We start from the raw sequence: 20,988 nt of genomic DNA, 5'->3' as shown, positions 1-20,988 counted from the left end.
GTGCCCTGGGTGCCATGAAAACATGGTCTGCTGCTGCCCATCAAGGAATGAGAAGAGTGTTTGAACAGTGTTCCGTTCTTAAAGAACCAGGAAGCAGCCTCGTATCTCTTCAGACAATTAGTATTAGAAGAAGAGGAGGAGTTTGGATTTGATATCCTGCTTTATCACTACCCTAAGGAGTCTCAAAGCGGCTAACAATCTCCTTTTCCTTCCTCCCCCACAACAAACACTCTCTGAGGTGAGTGAGGCTGAGAGACTTCAGAGAAGTGTGTCTAGCCCAAGGTCACCCAGCAGCTGTATGTGGAGGAGCGGGGATGCAAACCCAGTTTACCAGATTGCGAGTCCACCACTCTTAACCACTACACCATGCTGGCATCTAGCTCAGAGATGCCCTCACTGATTGACAGTGTCTCCCCAGGGCTTTCAAGGCAGGGGTCTCTCTGATCCCTGGTGATGCCAGGTGTTGGACCCAACACTATGCTGAGGCATTCAGTAGAAACAGGTGGAAACTTGAAGAAGTACAATCAGTTCCAGGGAAGGTGTTGTTCTAGGAGCATCCCTCTTTTTGTTCTTTTTGAATTTGATCTGCCTTTCTAACACCTCTGGTGTTTGGGTCATCTAAGTGACTTGTGAGAGGGGGCTCTTTCTGAACATAGCAAGCAGCTTGAAGCGAAACCTAGTCCTGGATAACTGAGCTGAATCCTAGAACAATAGATCCAGAATGCAGGAGCCACCCTATCCAGCTCCAGGTGGAAGTGAATCCGCAACCTGATTGGCCTGCAGGAGCAGCCCAGAATTAGCCTATCACGCAGGGCCCATTATGTAAATAATGTATATATAGCTAGACGTTTTGGGGAAAGTTCCATTCACTGCTAATATGAGCTGAATAAAGAGCATGAAATTCACACTTGACTCCCAGTATATTTCACTGGCGACGAAGGTGGGATTCTGCTGAGCTGACTGCCACGCACAGCACCACTGCCTGCTGCACCGCTGCATCGCACCGTGCATCCAGGCTTCAGCTCCGGGACCCAAGGAACTCAGAATGGCAACCGACAGCAGCTTCTCGCCGTTCAACCCAGCATATTTCACAGGGATCGCATCTGTATGCATAGCAGATGTTCTACCTTTTTGGAATGTTCTTCCATTGTCACAGCCCATGCTGTACTGTTCTCCCCAAACTGTATCAGTGTACAAAGAAAACGCACGAAGCTTTTGGACCCAACACTATGCTGAGGCATTCAGTAGAAACAGGTGGAAACTTGAAGAAGTACAACCAGTTCCAGGGGAAGGTGTTGTTCTAGGAGCATCCCTCTTTTTGTTCTTTTTGAATTTGATCTGCCTTTCTGGTGTTTGGGTCATCTAAGTGACTTGTGAGAGGGGACTCTTTCTGAACACAGCAAGCAGCCTGAAGCGAAACCTAGTCCTGGATAATGATTCTGACAGTGATCTGATACAGTCCCTTCAATCACAATGCTTGTTCTCCTCCCTTAAGAGTTATTTCAGGTAGTTGCTAAGGCACAGCTTCTTGTAACTTTTTTCTTCCTCCTGCTTCTGCTAGTGTCCTGCTTGCTCAAGATAACCTTCCAGTTTAACCAAGGATATTTGAGAACTGGAACTGAATTGGCCTCTTGGGGGACACAATGTTTTGTTTGGGCAGGCTTGGGAAATTCTGTCCCGCTTTTGATCGTTATCAAATTTGGCTTCATTAGGAAGCATTCCTTGTCTTGTGTCTGAGTCATTGGATTTAAGAGCAGACAGTCGGCTAGTTGCTGGGCATTTAAGGCGGCAGCAAAAACTGTAGCATGCAGGCTGGTAAATCTTTCAGGCAACAGAAAAGGGATATCAATAGCAGCAGTCAATGAAAACTCTGGACAAATGGTTTACTACACTTCTATACTGATCAATAACTGATTTTTTTTGGGACAGTATACAATAATCAAGGCTAAAACCATAAAGAAGAGCAGTACATAAAATCTAAAATGGAACAAAAACAGCACAATACAAGACAAGAATAAAGCCAGCAATGGAGGATAACGGTAGTTTACAAGAAACGCCAAAACAATTTCTGAAAAGTGTAGGAGAATAAAAAGGCAGGCAGAGGGTTTTCTTGGAATGGCTCCCATCAGATGCCAAGGAGACAAGTAAATGTACAACCTTTAGAAGACACCTGAAGGCAGACCTGTTTAGGGAAGTTTTTAATGTTTTATTATGTTTTCACATGTGATGGAAGCCGCTCAGAGTAGCTGGGACAACCCAGTCAGATGGGTGGGGTAGAGATAAAAAAATAATCACTTGGTGCCAAAAAGACTACAGTTTAGATGCCAGGGACAAGCCTCTTTATGGAAGGCATTCCACAATTATATTCTGTGAATCACCTTGAGATCTTATGATGAAGGGTGGTATTGAAACCCAAATAGTAGGAGTAATAGTAGTAGTAATAATAATAATAATAAAAAATAAAGGTAAAGTACCTTTCCAGGTCATGTGGCCAGCAGGACTAAACCACTTCTGGCACAACAGAACACCGTGATGGAAACCAGAGCACACGGAAATGCCATTTACCTCCCCGCCGCAGTAGTACCTATTTATCTACTTGCACTAGTGTGCTTTCAAACTGCTAGGTTGACAGGAGCTGGGACAGAGCAATGGGAGCTCAACCCGTTGCAGGGATTTGAACCGCCAACCTTCCGATCAGCAAGCCCAAGAGGCTCAGTGGTTTAGATCACAGCGATGAAGGGTGGCATCTAAACCTAAATAGTAATAGTAATAATATTTTAAAAATAAAATAATACGTTGGACAACACTACTGAAAAGTCTCCCCCTTTAGTCGCTGGCTGTCATTTGGTGACAGGTTGGCGGGGCACCTGGAGGAGAGCCTTGGAAGGTAACCTCAAGAGTTCAGACAGGTATATGTGGGGCAAGAGACTTGCTCCTCCAGGTAACCTGGCCTCAAGCCATTAAGGGCTTTAAAGGTTAAAACCAGCACTTTGAATTCCCTGAGCTGAGGCATCAGAGCAACCGGGAAGCCCTGGCAGCTGAGAGGCGGAGTCATTTGCATGCCAGGCCTCCCTGTGCAGCAGGACACCTGGTGCTGGAGGCTGGTTTGCGAACAAAAGCTTCAAGAACACCTTGCTATATTGTGCAGCTTTTCCCCTCCCCTCCCCACCCCCCACCTTGCTGACCTATTTGGCCTTCTGCAAATTTGAGCCCAGCTTGAAACCGAGCAAAGGGCCTAATATATTTTTGCGGCTTAGTTGGGGATTCTTGTTAATTTGCAGAGGGGTGTTCGAAATGTGACCAGAAGAGTAATAGGGTGAGAGACTTAAATCCCAATATAGCCGCTAATCCTGCTTAATACGTTAAAGCTCTGCAGACCTGCTCCACTTTGCGGTTAGTCTCGAACCGTGCTTGGTAGGATACGGAAGGAACACGCCGCGGAGATGCAGCGTTGGCAGGTATCGCATCCGAGTTCCTTGTTTGGAAAAGCGAGGAGGGGGGCTAGCCTGCCGTCTGCCGCTAAATAAGTAAAAGGCTTGGCTTGGCTGGGGCGTTTTGTACGCGGATTCTCAGTTTGAATGCATAGCGTACGGCAAACGCAAGTTCGGACAAGAATCCCTCAAAGCGTGTGGCCGAATCTGATAAAATATATAAAAAATAAAAATCCCAATTTCCTGCCGGTGTGGTGAGGAAGACACTTGCTGGAGTGCTGCAGGCAAAGGTGGCCAGGCTGAGACATCATCCTCCTGTTTCTTAAAGTGGCTGCTAATTGGTCCCCTGGAACAGATGGAGAAATTCTGCTGCATTTCATAGAATGGCATCCTCCCCGAAGCCCTTCCTTAATTCTGCTTGCTGCTAGCCGTAGGTGGATTTCTGTTCCCACGTTTGCTTTGAGCAGAATTTCCCGAGACAAAAGGGCTAGGTCCTAACTCTTCCATTAGTCAGGCTCCCTTTCTTCCATATAAGGCCATCCTGTTTTATCATTTCCTGCTTCAGCTCCTTTTTCTCTCCCTCTTCCTCCTCCCTCTCTCCCTTCCTCGCCCTGGATGCAAGCTTTCTCCATGTGGCACAAGTTGCAACTGTTCACAGCTGTCTGAAACAGCAGAGAGGGCTCAAGGTCGGTGCTTTCGACTTCCTTTCTTTGGGGAGAGGAGGGAACGGAAAAGCAGCCAAGCACTTCTTGGCCTTTTTGTTTTGTTTTGTTCTTTTGAGAAATAATAATCCTGGGACCTTTAAGGAACCGGCATTAACTTCTTGCTTGCTTGCTTCTTGTTTCTTCTCCTCAGAACACGGAAAACCTCCCTCCTCATTTCAAAAGGGGGACCCTCAGCGTCCTGAAGAAAAAGTGGGAGAACCCGCCGCTGGGGACAGAGGCTCGGAAGGAAGCTCTCCGAAGCAGCTGTGCTGAGGTTAGGCAGAAGTCTGTCAGCCCCGGTGGTGGAATTGAAGGCAGCGCCGCTTCCTTAGCCGAAACTGACAAAGGCCCCGGGATTGGTCCCGGCTTGCGGCTCCGTTCCTCTTCCGGAGTGATTGGCCGGTTCAGATATCCCAGTGTTGACAGCGAGGAGGCGAAAGCCCATTCGCCCGAGAGTGGGAAAATGGAAAATTGCCTTAGAGAGTCCAGACAAGAAGTAGGAAAGCCTGAGGCCAATGAAAACCCAGATTCTTCAGGGAAAATAGAGAAATGTAGCGTTCCTCTGAGCAGGCTAAAGATGATGTTTGAGAGGGGGGATGCGAGCCAGAAAAAGGTAAGGAACCAAATTGCTCCAGCTCCCCTTGGCTGTTTTGTTTTTTGTTTTTCCTGGGGGGGGGGGAAACAAGGGGGTGGCTCTCAAAAGACTTGCCCGCTGTGCAAGTGGTGATCTTATTCTTCCTGTGGTAAAACGCATCTCATGGCTAGCCGGAGAAGCGCTAATATAACTCGGTGCCCAAGGGAGATGAATGCACACTGCAGAATGCAATTTTCCCACATGCCACACACACACACACACTGCTGGAACAGGAAATTGAATGAACAAGCGTGCTGGCTCCAGCCAAGCCCCAAAGATAACTGTGACGGGCACGTCTTACAATTTTTTTTAAAAAAGAAGTCTCTGTGTGACTGCAATTGCAAGCCGTTGCTTTGTGCAGCTGTGACAGACACAGACTGAAGAGAGCCGGTTTCATGTGGGAGATAAGCTTCTGCTGTCCTTTCCAATGTGTGCATGTCAGCAAATGTTTCTTGTCTGCTAAAAAAAAGGGGGGAATTATCACAGGAAAAATGCGTGAACATAGGCTGAGAGTGCCTGCTTTTGCTAGTTTTGACTTGCAAATTTCACAGGCCTTGCATTTTCCTACAACTGCTCGTGAAATCTGATCCTGCATGTGGACTGCAGACTGTGTCCCCCCCGGGAAAATTGCGTAACTAGAAAATGAGTTGCATATGCCAATGGCTTCAAACACAGTCTGGTTGACTTTTTCCAGTTTTCTCATAGTTTCCTTCACTTTCGTCCCTTTGCATGTGTGGCTGAGTTTTTGCTAGAATATAAACAGGTATGGCTGAGACCTTTAAATAGCTGGAGGCTTAGGAAAGCCCAAATAGTTTTCAGTCGAGGTTAATTTAATAAAATTAGTATTTAAAATTGTTTCGGGAACGAATGGTTTGCTTTATCTCAGTTGTAACTGATTTTAATTAGCTGTCTGAGCTGTTCAATGAGTTCTGAAAATGATGTTCGCTGGAGAAATACTAGGGCGTGACTCTGTAGATCTCTTCCAAGAAACTGACACCAGCTCTCTGGAGAATAATAACTGCGTTGCCCTGAGCATAACAAAAGGAACTGTTTCTAAGAGATTGGACCACTTAGTCTAAGTGTTGTTATTGTCACTATCAGGAAATAATAAAAGTAGATTAAGGCCTGTTCACATTAAACCATGGTTTGTTTTAAATTATGGTTTAATGTGAATGCTCCTTCTTCAGTTCCTGCTTCTCCACAAATGAAAGAAGCCAGTTTTGGGCTTTGCATGCTGTCTGAACCCTAGCTTGTGGTTTGTTTCCTGCAAATAAAGCACAAGCAGTAGCCAGGGTTTGTTCTTGGCTGACCATGGTTTCCTTTGGAGGAAGCAAACCATGAACCTGGGTTTGGGCAACATGACAAGCGAAACTTGTTTAGTCAGCATTGGAGCAGTGGAAGGAACACAACAAGATTGTCTGAGCAGTGTGTACTTTCAACTACAGTGGTACCTTGGGTTACATATGCTTCAGGTTACAGACTCCGCTAACCCAGAAACAGTACCTCAGGTTAAGAACTTTGCTTCAGGATGAGAACAGAAATCGTGCTCCGGTGGCATGGCTGCAGCAGGAGGCCCCATTAGCTAAAGTGGTGCTTCAGGTTAAGAACAGTTTCAGGTTAAGAACGGACCTCCAGAACAAATTAAGTACTTAACCTGAGGTACCACTCTATAGTTTATCGTGAACTATGGTTTAGCTTAATACGTGAACCAGACCAGCTTGTACCATTCTGGTGCACGTACGAACCTTCACATTGTACAAAATATTTTAATGTTGTGTTTCCTAGAATTCTAAACAGAAACTGACTGAATGAGAGGTCATTTTACTGCTCCTAGTGAGCGATCAAGTTTTCCCCATAACATGGCAGCTTAGCTATCTAGGAATATTCTTGAAGCAAGCCAGATAATTTGGGCTGCCACAGCAATTCCAGAGAGACAGAGTGCATATGTTGCGAGCTATATCCTCCAGTTTGAGTGCACATTTATTACTGTCCCAGTTTGTCGAATGGAAAGAAAGGGAAGGGCTTTTTTGTTCAGCCAACCAACACGGTTATAAATTATTTGCATTTGAGTTGTTGTGCTTGGATAGTCACGCAACACTAGGTGATCCTACTAGGGTGGGAAATGTCTCTGGAGCAGCTGTAACCACTAGATTGTGAGGTACACAGACTTTTTTTGGTAAACTGATAGCATAATAATCTGCACTTTGTTCAGGCATACTTACACTCATGCCGTTCAGGAGTTGCAGCCCAAGTACAGTGGTATCTCAGGTTACATACGCTTCAGGTTACATACGCTTCAGGTTACAGACTCCTCTAACGCAGAAATAGTGCTTCAGGTTAAGAACTTTGCTTCAGGATGAGAACAGAAATCGTGCTGCGGCGACGCGGCAGCAGCAGGAGGCCCCATTAGCTAAAGCGGTGCTTCAGGTTAAGAACAGTTTCCGGTTAAGAACAGACCTCTGGAACGAATTAAGTACTTAACTTGAGGTACCACTATATTTGAAACCTCTTTCTTCCCTCCCTCTTTGTCCGTAAGATCTTCCAAGGATGGCTACCGAAAATGCAGAAAGGCCTGATCTTTAAGAAGGCAATGGGGCCTTCTGCTCTAAGCAAGGCCTGCTTAGGAAAGGTTTTCAAGTGCCAAGACTTGTGTGCATGTGATGTTCGCATCCGCGTGCCATAAAAGAGCATCACTGTGGGAAGAAGGTAATGGAAGGGCGTTCAAGTCCAGGCAATGAGTGCCTCATTCCTTGGGCTTTGGGAGTTGGCCGAAATCCATTTTGGCTTGCTTGAGTCATGGAGTGGACATATCCTCGGGGATGAGGAAGCAAGAGGTGCAGTAGGAGCTGCCAGCTATGATTTATCTTTCCAGGGACTGACTGACTGCAGGGACTTCAGCCAGTGAGCTGAGGTTGGATAGCTGTCAAAGAGTATAGAATGAGGTGCAGGAGATCCTGAACAGTGATTAGAAAACCGCTGAAGGACTCTGTGTAACTTGGAGCACTTGAGAGCGGAAAGTTAGGGGAAATGGCTTATTAAACTTCTTTTTAAAAATTTTAAAAATCCTGGTTTGTAGGAGCCTGCCCATTTTCAGATGAAATCAGTTTCTCTCTAAAACAAAGCCCCACATTTCAACATTTCCGGTTGGTTAAATTAACCACAGGCAGGAATGCAATCTTAATTGTTTGAATATTAAGAAACACATTTAGAGAGGGTGAAATTAGATCAGACAGAACCTTAAAACGCAATTGTGTGTAATCTGAGTTAGAAGCATCGCTGTTGGGTGAGCGGGTAGTCACTAGTTTTGTTGAATTGGAATATAATTGTTGAGTAACAAATGTAACTTTCTAAATGGGGGGGGGGGAGATTAAAATATTATTATGAAACTTTTTTTGTTTGAATCCACCTGGGTTCATGGGCGTAGCCAAGGGGGGCAGAGGGGAGACTGCCCCCACATCAAGTAAATAAATAAAAATACCTAACTGACCAATTGCGTCGCAGATAGCTCTGTTCTCCCCCCCCCCCATAAATAGCGCCCCAACGTAAATCCTGGCTATGCCCATGCCTGGGTTCCAGTCACTTGCAGAAAGCCCTGGTTTTCTGCAAAAGAAATGCTACTAACTTGCCAATTCATGAGGATTCTCTGAGCATGTACCATGTGTGAGATAGGCAAAGAGGTGATACCTCAGTAGAAGTAGACTTTTTGTCAAGATGCTGGGAACTCCGGAAGAGTAATTCCAACTCCTGATGTGCCCAAGTAGTTTTCCTGGATCTGGTGCAAGTGCATTGCAAGAGACTTTTTTCACTTGATGATGGGAAACTTGAGTCGCCAATCTAACGTTATGCCTGGAAGGACACAAGTCTCTGAAGACTGCGGCCAATGATTCTGTCCTTCAGGCTTCTTAATTAGAAGTTGACCCCTAAAACAATTGAGACCCCATTACTGTCTGAAAGCGCCACACCCTTTGATTAATTATTTCTGCCTTCCATCAGGATTTGTAAAATGAAACACTCACCAGCACCTTTAAAAAAACCTGATCTGGTTCTTCCTTATGATGCAGAGTACCAAAGAAAACACTTTAAAATACTTCAAGGGATTTGTCTGTTCGGAACAGAGAAATGGTCTTGAATCAGGCATAGGCAAACTCTGGCTCTCCAGATGTTTGGGACTACAATTCCCATCATCCCTATCTAACAGGACCAGTGGTCAGGGATGATGGGAATTGTAGTCCCAAATATCTGGAGGACCGGAGTTTGCCTATGCCTGGTCTTGATCTCTCTCTAGATCTCTCTCTGATGTTAAAACTGCTTGTGCCTTGAGGTTGATTGACCTTGGCTTTTGCACTTCATCTAAAAAGAGGGCTGTTGAATCACAGAATTGTAGAGATGGAAGGAACCAAGAGGGTCATCTACTCCAACCCTTGGCAATGCAGAAATCTTTTGCCCAACACAGGGTTCGAACCCACAACCCTGAGATTTAAGAGCAGGGGTCAGCAAACTTTTTCAACAGGGGGGCGGTCCAGTGTCCCTCAGACCTTGTGAGGGGCCGGACCATATTTTGAAAAAAAATATGAACGAATTCCTGTGCCCCACAAATACAGTCATACCTCATGTTACGTTTGCTTCATGTTACGTTCTTTCAGGTTACGTCCCGCAGTGACCTGGAGGTACCGGAAAGGGTAACTTCTGGGTTTCACCACTCGCGCATGTGCATAGGCGCCAAATCAGCTGCGCACCTGCGCAGATACGGCGCCTCAGGTTGCACTCTTTTCATGTTGCGAACGAGCCTTCGGAACGGATCCCGCTCGCAACCAGAGGTACCACTGTAACCCAGAGATGCATTTTAAACAAAAGCACACATTCTACCCATGTGAAAACACCAGGCAGGCCCCACAAACAACCCAGAGATGCATTTTGAATAAAAGGACACATTCTACTCATGTAAAAACACGCTGATTCCCAGACTGTCCGCGGGCTGGATTTAGAAGGCGATTGGGCCGGATCCAGCCCTTGGGCCTTAGGTTGCCTACTCATGTTTAAGTCTCATGCTCTGCCAACATGTTCTTCCAAGGTACTACTTATGGGCTACCCAAAACTATCTGACTGGCCGCTGTGAGAGCAGGGTGTTGGACTTAGATGGGCCTTTGGTCTGATCCAACTCTTACAGTCTTAATAACTTTCAGTGTAATAAACTCTTAAGTATATTGAACCTGGGAGGTCTCATAAAGTGGGGAGGCGCAACTGTGACAACTCAGACTCTACACAGGGATGGATGATAGGCTGGTTCAGGGAGGGATGCCCCCTTTCTGGCAATGCTTCTGCAGGTTTAGTAGCTGAGTGAAGGATAGAAACCCACCTACGTAACTTTTCCTGACAGAGGTGGCTTTTCTGCATCAATGGGGCTTTAGAAGGGTGATCTTTCAATAGCACTTGCAACTTTTAAAATTCTGCACACGCATATGTGCATTTTTGCATATACAGTGGTACTTTGGGTTACAGACGCTTCAGGTTACAGACACTTCAGGTTACAGACTCCGCTAACCCAGAAATATTACCTCGGGTTAAGAATTTTGCTTCAGGATGAGAACAGAAATCGTGCTCTGGCGGCGCGGTGGCGGCAGGAGGCCCCGTTAGCTAAAGTGGTGCTTCAGGTTAAGAACCGTTTCAGGTTAAGAACAGACCTCCGGAACGAATTAAGTACTTAACCCGAGGTACCATTGTAGTACCAATTCTGAGGTACCAATTCTGCATTTAATTTGTTGGGCTTTAAAAAACACACAACCCTGAGTGTTTCAGACATAAATGGGCACTCGTTTCAAGAGGTCGTCTGATTTGAGCAAAGTTTGATAGGGTCAGAACTGCCAAATTATATGCATAAATCCACTTAAAACTGGTTCCTCCTGCATCCCTAGTTAAGCACCCACCCCACTTGTTCTTGCGTTCCCCATGACAGGTTTCTGAAGTTTGCCTTCTTCTAACAAAAGAAATCAGAATCTCCTGTCTGCTAGTTTCTGCTTGCGCAATGGGACATCTCCCCTCCCCTACAGCCCGCAGTAGGCTCTCAAAATCTGCTCCAGACCGTTGGAAGAGTCCCAGGAGCAGATTTTGGGGATGTGCACTGAAAGGATAGGAAGGGGAAGCCCTTTTGTGTGAGGGGAACTGTACCTGTGCGATGTTGCATACAGTCGATGAAACCTGGTTAGGTATCTGGTTTGGCCCTCGAACATTCAGTTGGATATAATTTTCTAGTCAGAACCCCAGGTCCTGCTGTCTTCCCTTGTCTCCTTTTTGAAGGGAGCGGATGGCACTGTGGTCTAAACCATGGAGCCTCTTGGGCTTGCTAATAGGAAGGTCGGCGGATCAAATCCCCGCGACGGAGTGAGCTCCCGTTTCTCTGTCCCAGCTCCTGCCAACCTAGCAGTTCAAAAGCACAGTGCAATCAGATAAATAGGTACTGCTGTGGCGGGAAGGTAAACAGCATTTCTGTGCGCCCTGATTTCCATCATGGTGTTCCATTGCGCCAGAAGTGGTTTAGTCATGCTGGCCACATGACCCAGAAAGCTGTCTGTGGACAAACGCTGGCTCCCTCAGCCTGAAAAGCGAGATGAGCACCGCACCCTATACTGTAATTGCCTTTGACTAGACTTAACCATCCAGGGGTCTTTTAGCTTATTATAGCTTTGGTCACTAAGTATTCAATCCCAACCTAGTTTATCTGGGAGCAAGCCCCACTTACTCCAACGAGACTTACTTCTGAGTAGACAGAGGTTAGAATTGCTTTGCAAATGGGTGTTTTGCTGCCCTAACAATTTGGTTCGTCGACATGCACTGGACTGAATGAAGTGTTTTTTCCCCTTACTGTTCTAAACTTCCTGTTAAGAAGTTTCCATTCCATGGAAAGTAGAAATTGCTAGGTTGTCGTGAACTTTATTATATGTGGCCGTTACAAGCAGGCGTGTATTATTTCCCTTGCCAGCTTTCGCAGGCTGCTCATGCCCCAAAGCAATTACGTTTTGAATTTTTTTGTATTTTAATTACGACACCTCCATTGAAATCATGACTCCAGCTTCTTCCTGATGCTGGGACTTCCTGGAACTTGAACGCTGACCTAAAGTTCTGTTGACACAAACTATTCATGTTAAGCGTTTGGGAAAATCCTCACCAAAATGAATTCCTGTCTGCTTACGGCAAGCTGGGGGTTGGGGAGAGAAGACGCGGGTTAAGTTGCTCCAAATAAACTTGAGCAACCTCTCGCTTTCATTTGAAAGCCTCTACTTTTAACAAGGGTTTTAGCTGATCTGCTTTCTAGCCAGCTGCAAATTGTTTAATGTTTATGTATGCTGCTAAATTGTAAAATGCATTTTCTCAAGCTTTGAGCTACCACCCACTGGTAAAAGGAAATGCCATCTTTAATCCCCCCCCCGGCCCAATATTCCTATTAAAGTAATAATCCAAAACCCAAAATTGCTTCCAAAATTTTTGTGCCTTTGACTTGCAGCCCCCACTGATTCAGCTTGAAGCTTTTGCTGGTTTTGAAAGCAGCCCAAGTTAGGGCTGGGTGATATCTGGTTTTGAATATTGCGAGATACCACCCAGCTAAATATCGCAATATACCGATATATCACAATGTCTGAAATAAGGATGGAGCTACGCAGAGACACTGGCTGGCTTCACAGTTTCCCCCACATTGTGATTTTTGCATAGGTCAAAAACTATGAAACCAATATCATGAAAATGGACTTGAAGCCGGTTTTGGACAATATATTGCCTAGCCCTAACACACATCATGGTTTGAAATATAATGCCAGGTAAAAAACTATGAAACCAAATCACTATATGGACTTCAAACTGGGTTTTGACGATATATTGATATATTGCTCAGCCCTAGCCCTAGCCCTAGCCCAAGGTACCTAAGCAATTACTTCTTCCGGATATGCAGTTTGACAGAGTCCTCTGGCACTTCTTAAAGACTTCCTGTCGCATGATATTCCGTAAATAGGAGCCTCTTTCATTAGATGTGGAGAAAACAGCAGTGGGGAGCGTATGTCCATATACAGTGGTACCTTGGTTCTCAAACTTATTGCGTTCCAGGAGTCCGACTCCTGAAACCGTTCAAAAACCAAGGTGCGGCTTCCGATTGGCTGCAGGAGCTTCCTGCACTCAAGCGGAAGCCACGGAAGCCGTGTCGGATGTTTGACTTCCAAAAAACGTTCACAAACTGGAACACTTACTTCCGGGTTTGCGGCGTCCGGGAGCCATTTTGTTCGACGACTAAGCCATTCAAGAACCAAGATACCATTGTATACCCATTGTGTGCATGCATTGCGATACAGTTGAGGAAAAGAGTATGTTCACGGACATAGAAATCAATGAGGCAACAGTTCTATTTCCCCTCTTTTGAATGCCCGATTTATGCCCCTTTATAATAATAGTAATTTATAATAATTTATTATTTATACCCCGCTCATTTGGCTGGGTCTCCCCAGCCACTCTGATAAGCTCCTAACAGAGTATTAAAAGCATGATAAAACATCAAACATTAAAAACTTCCCTAAACAGGGCTGCCTTCAGATGTCTTCTAAAAGTCAGATAGTTTTTAGTTCCTTGACATCTGACGGAAGGGCGTTCCACAGGGCGGGCGCCACTACTGAGAAGGCCCTCTGGCTGGTTCCCTGTAACCTCACTTGTCGCGGTCAGGGAACCACCATTGACTAAGTTAGCTACGGGACGCGGGTGGCGCTGTGGGTTAAACCACTGAGCCTAGGACTTGCCGATCAGAAGGTTGGCAGTTCGAATCCCTGCAACGGGGTGAGTTCCCGTTGCTCTGTCCCTGCTCCTGCCAACCTAGCAGTTCGAGAGCACGTCAAAGTGCAAGTAGATAAATAGGTTTACCCTCCAGCGGGAAGGTAAACGACTTTTCAGTGTGTTGCTCTGGTTCACCAGAAGCGGCTTAGTCATGCTGGCCACGTGACCTGGAAGCTGTACGCCGGCTCCCTTGGCCAATAAAGCGAGATGAGCGCCGCAACCCCAGAGTCGGTCATGACTGGACCTAATGGTCAGGGGTCCCTTTACTATGTTCTATGTGAATAAGCAGCCTGCTGAAGATTGCTTTACTAATTCTTCATCAACAGAAAATCTTGAGACCTTTGTTCTGAACTGGTGGTGATGGACCAGGAATGAGAGGTTGGGAGTTGCGGTGGGTAGCTCAAGGAATATGTTGCACGGCATGGGTGAAAAAGCCAAATTCCATGCCAGGAATCATTAAGAAAGGACTGAAAATAAAATTGCTGATACTCATAACAATGACATGGTAGAAGTTGGTGAAATTATGCCTGGCACTGGAAAAGGTTGGTAGAGAAAAGTTTTTCTCCCTCATAACCAGGGTCGGATTTAGTTTTGATGAGGCCCTAAGCTACTGAAGATAATGGGGCCCTTTATATACCTGTCCTTTGTCAACAACAAATTGTCACTGTTTTTTGTGTTCAATACATGTGATATGGACCTAGTAGGTAACTAAAGCCATTTGCACATAACAAAATATGTATTTTATCAAAGTAATTGTTGAAAAGTCCATGCAGAATGCAAAGTCCATGCGGAATGTAGGCACCCTATATAGAGAAATGAGCAAACCAGTGATATTTTAGGGAGCAGGCTAGTAGGCAGGGCCCATTACTTATATCATAGGAGCCTACACAACACAAAACACTGTTGATGTGTGTAGGTTTTTTAAAATTTTATCTTATATCTTGGAAATGTACCGTACATCCAGGTTTTTTTCCTTTAAATTTTTTGGGGGACCCCAAGATAATGGGGCCCTAAGCTATAGCTTGTTTAGCTTATACTGTACGTAAATGAGTCATAACACTGGTCGGTCTCCGTGAGAACAGAATGCCAGTCAAATGTACCATTAGCTTCATCCAGCAAGTTCTTCTTAGGTTCTTTCTGTCTTAAGACCCATGTAATTGTCAGTTTTGAGTAATTATATGCAGGCCAGTATTTGTCAGTCTTACGAGATTTCATTTTTATTGGCATTGTAACTTTTCGTCGGCTTCCCTGGGAATCTGCAGAAAGGTGGAGTTAAAAGCAATAAACTTCTTTTTTAAAAAAACAAAACAAAATTAAAGGTTTGAGCAAGCCCTGGGGCCTCATTTGGCAGTGGGGCTTGTCTGTCTTGTAAATTCAGCTTTGTAGATTAATATTAACTTAGTTTAAGAGTCCCACCGCACCCCCAGCTAGGTAACTGTGGCCTACCTAGGTTATAAAGAAAGTGGTTGTGATTGGTACAGTGGTATAGGTGTGCATGGAATCAGTGCTTTTTTTCGGGGGGGGGGAGTGGGGGAACTCACCACAAAGTTGGTTTGTTCGTTTATTGTGAGCCCAGTCGCAGTGCTACCCCCAGCCCCTGACCAATGCAGGGGCTAAAGATGTGGTTAATAAGCTCAAGCAGACAAAGATGTGGATTATAAGTGGCCACAACTTTATTGATTACAGGTATAGGTGGATTTTCGGCTCAGGCATTGGCCCCCCACAGACAAAAAATAAATATTTAATTTTTTAAAAGTAAGGGGAACCCAGTTTCCCCTAAAATCTGCTCAAGAAAGCCACTGCATGGAATGATGGGTAACCATTAAAAAAAGAGATCTCTGCCCCTTTGGTGCAGAGATGCGGGTGGCGCTGTGATTTAAAACACCGAACCTCTTGGGCTTGCCGATCGGAAGGTCGGCAGTTCAGATCTGCGCAACGGCGGTGAGCTCCCATTGCTCTGTCCCAGCTCCTGCCAACCTAGCAGTTCAAAAGCATACCAGTGCAAGTAGATAAATAGGTACCACTGTGGCAGGAAAGTCAACGGCATTTCCGTGCATTCTGGTTTCCATCACAGTGTCCCGTTGCACCAGAAGCGGTTCAGTGATGCTGGCCACATGACCCAGAAAAGCTGTCTGTGGACAAACGCCGGCTCCCTCGGCCTGAAAGCGAAATGAGCGCTGCAACCCCATAGTCACCTTTGACTGGACGTAACCACCCAGGGGTCCTCTACCTTTACCTATAGTTTAATGTTTGACGGGTGGAAGACAACTGAGGGAGGGTGGGGAAGGGAGATGCAAGAATGATGAGGCAGAAAGACAGCTAGCTAAGCATGCATTCTTTGTTCCAGCTGGGATGGAGAGTTATACGAAAGTCTTAATGGACGAAGTAGGCTCTGGGGAGTGCATCTGAAGGAGGAGAGAAGGGAAGCTCTGAGTCACAGACACAGAGTAGCGAGGAGGAAAGAGCAAAGTAGTTTTAAGCGAGCTGGAAATCTCCAGGTGGTTTAAGGCCACAGATCAGGGAGATGGAAGGTCTTTGGCACAGGAGCTAAAATAAGCATGAGGAGTAGAATGGGACAGAGGAGAAGAGAGAGCTGAGAAGTAAGGACAAGGTATTTGTGCTGGAAGGAAAGCTACTGGAGATATTTGAGGACATCCATGATACAGAGATAAACAAATACTCAGCCACAGAGTTCTGGATAGAGTTGTGGAAGGACTGAGGTTGTAGCAAAAGGAAACCTAGAAGGCTTGTAGTAGAGGCAGGAGCTAACCAGGCATTTCAGCCAGGGAAACCGAGGAGATGTAGAACTGATTTTTGTTGTTACGTAAGTGATGTGTATTCTTTATATTAACGAATATAATTTTATCAGTGATGAAACCTGTGTGCTCAAAAGCACGATGCTCAGACAATCCCTTTCGGAACGAGCCAGTAAACTGATGGGTTTGTGCCTTTCTTTCCTTTTGTTTTTAAAGCAGGTTTTTCGTGACCAAGGCAGGGCTGCTGGTGGTAGGAGAATCTCGGAGAACAGCTTTTCCTCGGAAGACCTGGACTTCAGTTCTGGAGAAAGAAGCCACAATGTCTCAGGTGGGCAGCGTTCAATGTTGCATGGATCTTTGTGTTATGACGGCTTCTCCCCATATGGTATGGTACACTGGTTAAGCATCATTTTGGCAAAGTGGAAGAGGGATCATCTCCAAAACCTGGCATGTCCGAGGACGGCACTGCGGATCAGCAGTGCTGCCATACTCCATGGTTTGAGGGGTGGCAAAGCATGCCAGGACTTTTTTCTGTGGTGGCCCCTGGTTTGTGGAATTACCTCCCTTCTGAGGTGCATATGTCCAATTACTTCCTGCTTTTGGACAGTTGGTCAAGATGTATCTCTCTACCCAGGCCATCAACTGAGTGGATGTTTTCCCTCCTTCACTGCTGCTGCACACTACCGTTTTGTCATTCTGTTGTGAGCTGTTTTGTTATTTTAATGTAAATTGTATTCTGCCGATTGTACTTTGTTTTGTAACCTGCATTTGGACCACTTGGTGAAGGGCGAACAAACGATAAAGTAATTGATGTTCCTCTCATTTTATGCAGAGTAGCAATAAGAATAAGAATAAGAATAATTTTATTATTTATACCGCACCCATCTGGCTGGGTTTCCCCAGCCACACTGGGAGGCTCCCAACAGAATATTAAAAACATTCCTATATAAGGAAAACCTATGCCCTTCATTTTAATGTGCAGGACTGATATCTCTGTGTTGTTTTTAAAATTGCAGTTGCAAATTTAAAATTTCCATTGCCCCCTATGCGCTGCTGAGATCTTCAGTTCTTATTTTTGGTCCCTGAGGCGGCAAGAGGGTGTACAGTACATGAAATAAAAAGGGGCCAGTATAGCTTTTTCGTGTTATAAGGAAAACCATGAAGGCACACAATATAGATTCATGTGAGGCAAATCTTGGATAGCATTATTCCACGCATGCGTAAGAGAGCATCGGTAGGGAAACAATAGGCATCCATACCACAGATAGCAGCTGGAGGATTATTGTCAATCTTCTTCCTTATTATTATGATTGATGCAATGATCTTTGTCATCAACAACAATGCTAGGGCACCATCATCAAGCATTGCAAATCAGCGTTATCATTTCCCCAAATTGTATATTTGGGGGGTTGGGGTTGGGAGAGAAACTGAGGCAGAGGCAATATTTGGGTTGGGAGAGGACTTCCTGGTTCATAGCTGAGTCTGCTGACTGATTTGTGGTTCGTAGTCCATAATTTATTTGTCCTTTGCTTTACCAGTCTTGTGAAAATCCTGCTAGCAGTTGCTTTCCTATAAACTGAGGGAAATACAGTTGTTTCTTTTGACATCTTTCCCTCCACAACCACTTCTATTTGCCTTGCGTTCCTGAGCATTTGCTTGTATTGCACCCGCTCTCCATACAAGGCTTCTGGTGTTATTTACTTGTGTGTAGCCTGTGGCGCTTATTGATGTTTCCTGTTGCTGCTGTTACCCGAAATAAATTGGTGGACACGGAAGAAGGGGTTGGGGTGGGGAGAGCAGAAACTCTTAGCTGTTGTGAGTACAGAAGCGACAAGAGATGATTCTGCAACGGCTGTAGGATAGATAGTGCGACATAACAGTGCAACTAGGTGGGAGGCCAGGACAGTTGCTTGACCCACCCTGGGTTGTACCATGTCCTTTAAAGAGAGGGGGAAGCTAAACTACACTATGGGGTGAAGGGATGAGCCTTTCCATTGCCTTCTTGTCGCCCCTGAAACAACGGTTTTGGGGGGTGTTTCTTCTGGTGACCAAACATAGCCCCAGCAGTTTGGAGAAGAGAATCTGCCTTTAGGTTCAAATGTACAAGCTAAAGAAATTGGAAAAGAAAACGCACAGAGAAATGCAAGAAAATTTGGATTCATTTATCTAAGACGTATGTTGGAAAAACAAAGATAAAAGAATTGAATGATACAGACTTCCAACAGATTTATATTCCTTAAAAAATCGAGCTGAAGAAGGCGTTTACTCCGAAACAGGGCCCTGTCCTGGTCACCACTACTGAGTCGTACATCTGATTCATACTCCGGATACTTCTCTTTGGCCCTATTTGATTCTTTATTCTGATTTTATATAATATGGATTCTTTTTGACTGCCATTGAGACTTGTATGAAACAATTGTTCGGTACTGGTATTTTATGTACCTTTATACTATATCACTGCATATTTGAAACTACATTATTTCTGTACTTAAACGTTGTGTTTAAAAATACTATTATTTTAAAACTGTCGCACTTATACGTTGTGTTTAAATTTACTATCAGTTTAAAACTGTTATTCTTAGCAGAATATACACGTTTTTCTTTTCAACTCTCGAGTAGGAATTATTCCTTGTATTGAAACTTTTGGCCAGAGCTCTTGGTATATTCCTTTTAGTGTATTTTCAAATGTACAAGCAACAAAAACGTTCAGGCTTCCTCCCACCCACCCCCTTCTGTCTGCCAATGCTGCACTTTTAAAAGTCTCCCCATCCTCCTGCCTTGAAGGGATTGGGCAAAAATCTGTTCCTCTCCCGGTGCCAGTTTGGCCCTTGGCTAGCAAAGGAGATTGTGGAACCTTTAAAACAGGTGTCAGAACAGCTCTTGAGATGCAGTTATCATGCCTTGGTTAGGGGAAATCAATTCCTTGATGGCATTTCCCTTTCTCTTTTCTGCTTCCCTCTCCACCCCCACCCAAAAATATATGATTTCATTCCTGGGCAAATCTGCATTAGGGAACACGGGTGACACTGTGGTCTAAACCACTGAGCCTCTTGGGCAGGCATAGGCAAACCTGGCCCTCCAGATGTTTTGAGACTACAATTCCCATCATCCCTGACCACTGGTCCTGTTAGCTAGGGATGATGGGAGTTGTAGTCCCAAAATATCTGGAGGGCCAAGTTTGCCTATGCCTGTTCTTGCGCTTGCTGATCGGAAGTTCAGCAGTACGAATCCCCACGACGGGGTGAGCGCCCATTGCTTTGTCCCAGCTCCTGCCAACCTAGCAGTTTGAAAGCACACCAGTGCAAGTAGATAAATAGGTACCGCTGCCGCGGGAAGGTAAACGACGTTTCTGTGCGCTCTGGTTTCTGTCACAGTGTTCCGTTGCACCAGAAGCAGTTTAGTCCTGCCGGCCACATGACCCGGAAAGCTGTCTGTGGACAAACGCCGGCTCCCTCGGCCTGAAAGCAAGATGAGCGCCGCAACCCTATAGTCGCCTTTGACTGGACTTAACCGTTAGGTAAAGGTAAAGGGAGCCCTGACCATTAGGTCCAGTTGTGACTGACTCTGGGGTTGTGGCGCTCATCTCGCTTTACTGGCCGAGGCAGCCGGCGTACAGTTTCCGGGTCATGTGGCCAGCATGACTAAGCCGCTTCTGGCAAAATCAGAGCAGCGCACCAAAACGCCGTTTACCTTCCCGCCAGAGTGGTACCTATTTATCTACTTGCACTTTGACGTGCTTTTGAACTGCTAGGTTGGCAGGAGCACGGGACCAAGCAACAGGAGCTCACCCCGTGGCGGGGATTCGAACCGCCAACCTTCTGATCGGCAAGTCCTAGGCTCTGTGGTTTAACCCACAGCGCCACCCGCGTCCCTACCTTTTTACTTTACCGACTAGTAATGACAACTGTCTGCTCTCGTGTTCTAGGTCATCCGCTGTGCATCTCTCCGACATCGAGCCTGGAGAAAGCAGAGAGCAGGAAGAATCAGGAGATGCCTCGCTTGTCGGAAACGTCCATCAAGGATCGGCTTGCTAAGTACCAGGCAGCGGTCTCTAAGCAGGGAAGCTCTGGTGGTCTTGTGGTAGGTCCTCCCTTTCCTATACCTGGCCAGCTGTTGCTTTACCAGAGCCCACTGCATGAGGGGTGACTCTAGCGAAGGCTGATCTTGTTTGGAAGAAGGTGCAATACTTGGCTCCTTGAGGAGTGGCGTTGGTGACTTGTACAATGCATTTTATACAGGGCATGTAGGTTGTTTTAAAGCTGCTGAAAGGGTTTTCAGACACCCCTCTTCCTCCTGCTTTTGGATATGCTACTGTCTCTTGGTTTGCATGTGCCTAGCGCTCTTCCTCTGGGGATCTCTGCATGCAATCGGAAACCAGCCTGGCCATCTTGCTGGGAGCATGTTTATGGGGGGGGAAAAGGTGCAAAACGGTGGTGTGACTTGCCCAAAGCCTTGCTATAGTCTCTCTCTCTCTCTCTTTCTCCCCTTTTTTCCTGGTTCATTGTATGGTGTTTTACGTAATCAATGGGTTCATCTTCTCCCTGCACGACACCCACCCCCGGCTCCAAGCTCCAATTCATCCATAACAATGTTATTTGTTCATGCTGTGCTTCTGTGGCTGATCTGTACTTGGCTAGACAAATATTTGAACAGGAGAT

The 20,988-nt window shown here is 45.6% G+C and overlaps 1 protein-coding gene and 1 long non-coding RNA gene across 8 annotated transcripts in view; both read left to right on the top strand.

Moving 5' to 3' along the window:
* LOC309363078 overlaps positions 1-20,988 on the top strand; it is a 142,956-nt gene that overhangs the window by 32,761 nt on the left and 89,207 nt on the right. The gene's annotated exons all lie outside the window — the stretch shown is intronic.
* The window catches only part of LIMA1 (LIM domain and actin binding 1), a 71,660-nt gene that overhangs the window by 29,618 nt on the left and 21,054 nt on the right, over positions 1-20,988 (top strand). For 3 of the 7 annotated variants that reach the window (XM_081898551.1, XM_081898550.1, XM_081898548.1), the window contains exons 4-6: positions 4,287-4,748; positions 16,547-16,658; positions 20,256-20,410. In XM_081898551.1, coding sequence (XP_081754677.1) covers positions 4,287-4,748; positions 16,547-16,658; positions 20,256-20,410 — 729 coding nt within the window. Of the gene's footprint in view, positions 1-4,099; positions 4,118-4,286; positions 4,749-16,546; positions 16,659-20,255; positions 20,411-20,988 lie in introns of those variants that run through there. The other 4 variants (XM_081898554.1, XM_081898549.1, XM_081898553.1 and 1 more) reach the window with 4 other exon arrangements.

Source organism: Podarcis melisellensis (assembly GCF_964234715.1).
Source record: "Podarcis melisellensis genome assembly, chromosome: 2".
Classification (NCBI taxonomy): Eukaryota; Metazoa; Chordata; class Lepidosauria; order Squamata; family Lacertidae; genus Podarcis; species Podarcis melisellensis.
Note: the sequence above shows the minus strand (reverse complement) of the source record. Positions and strands in the feature narration are given on the sequence as shown.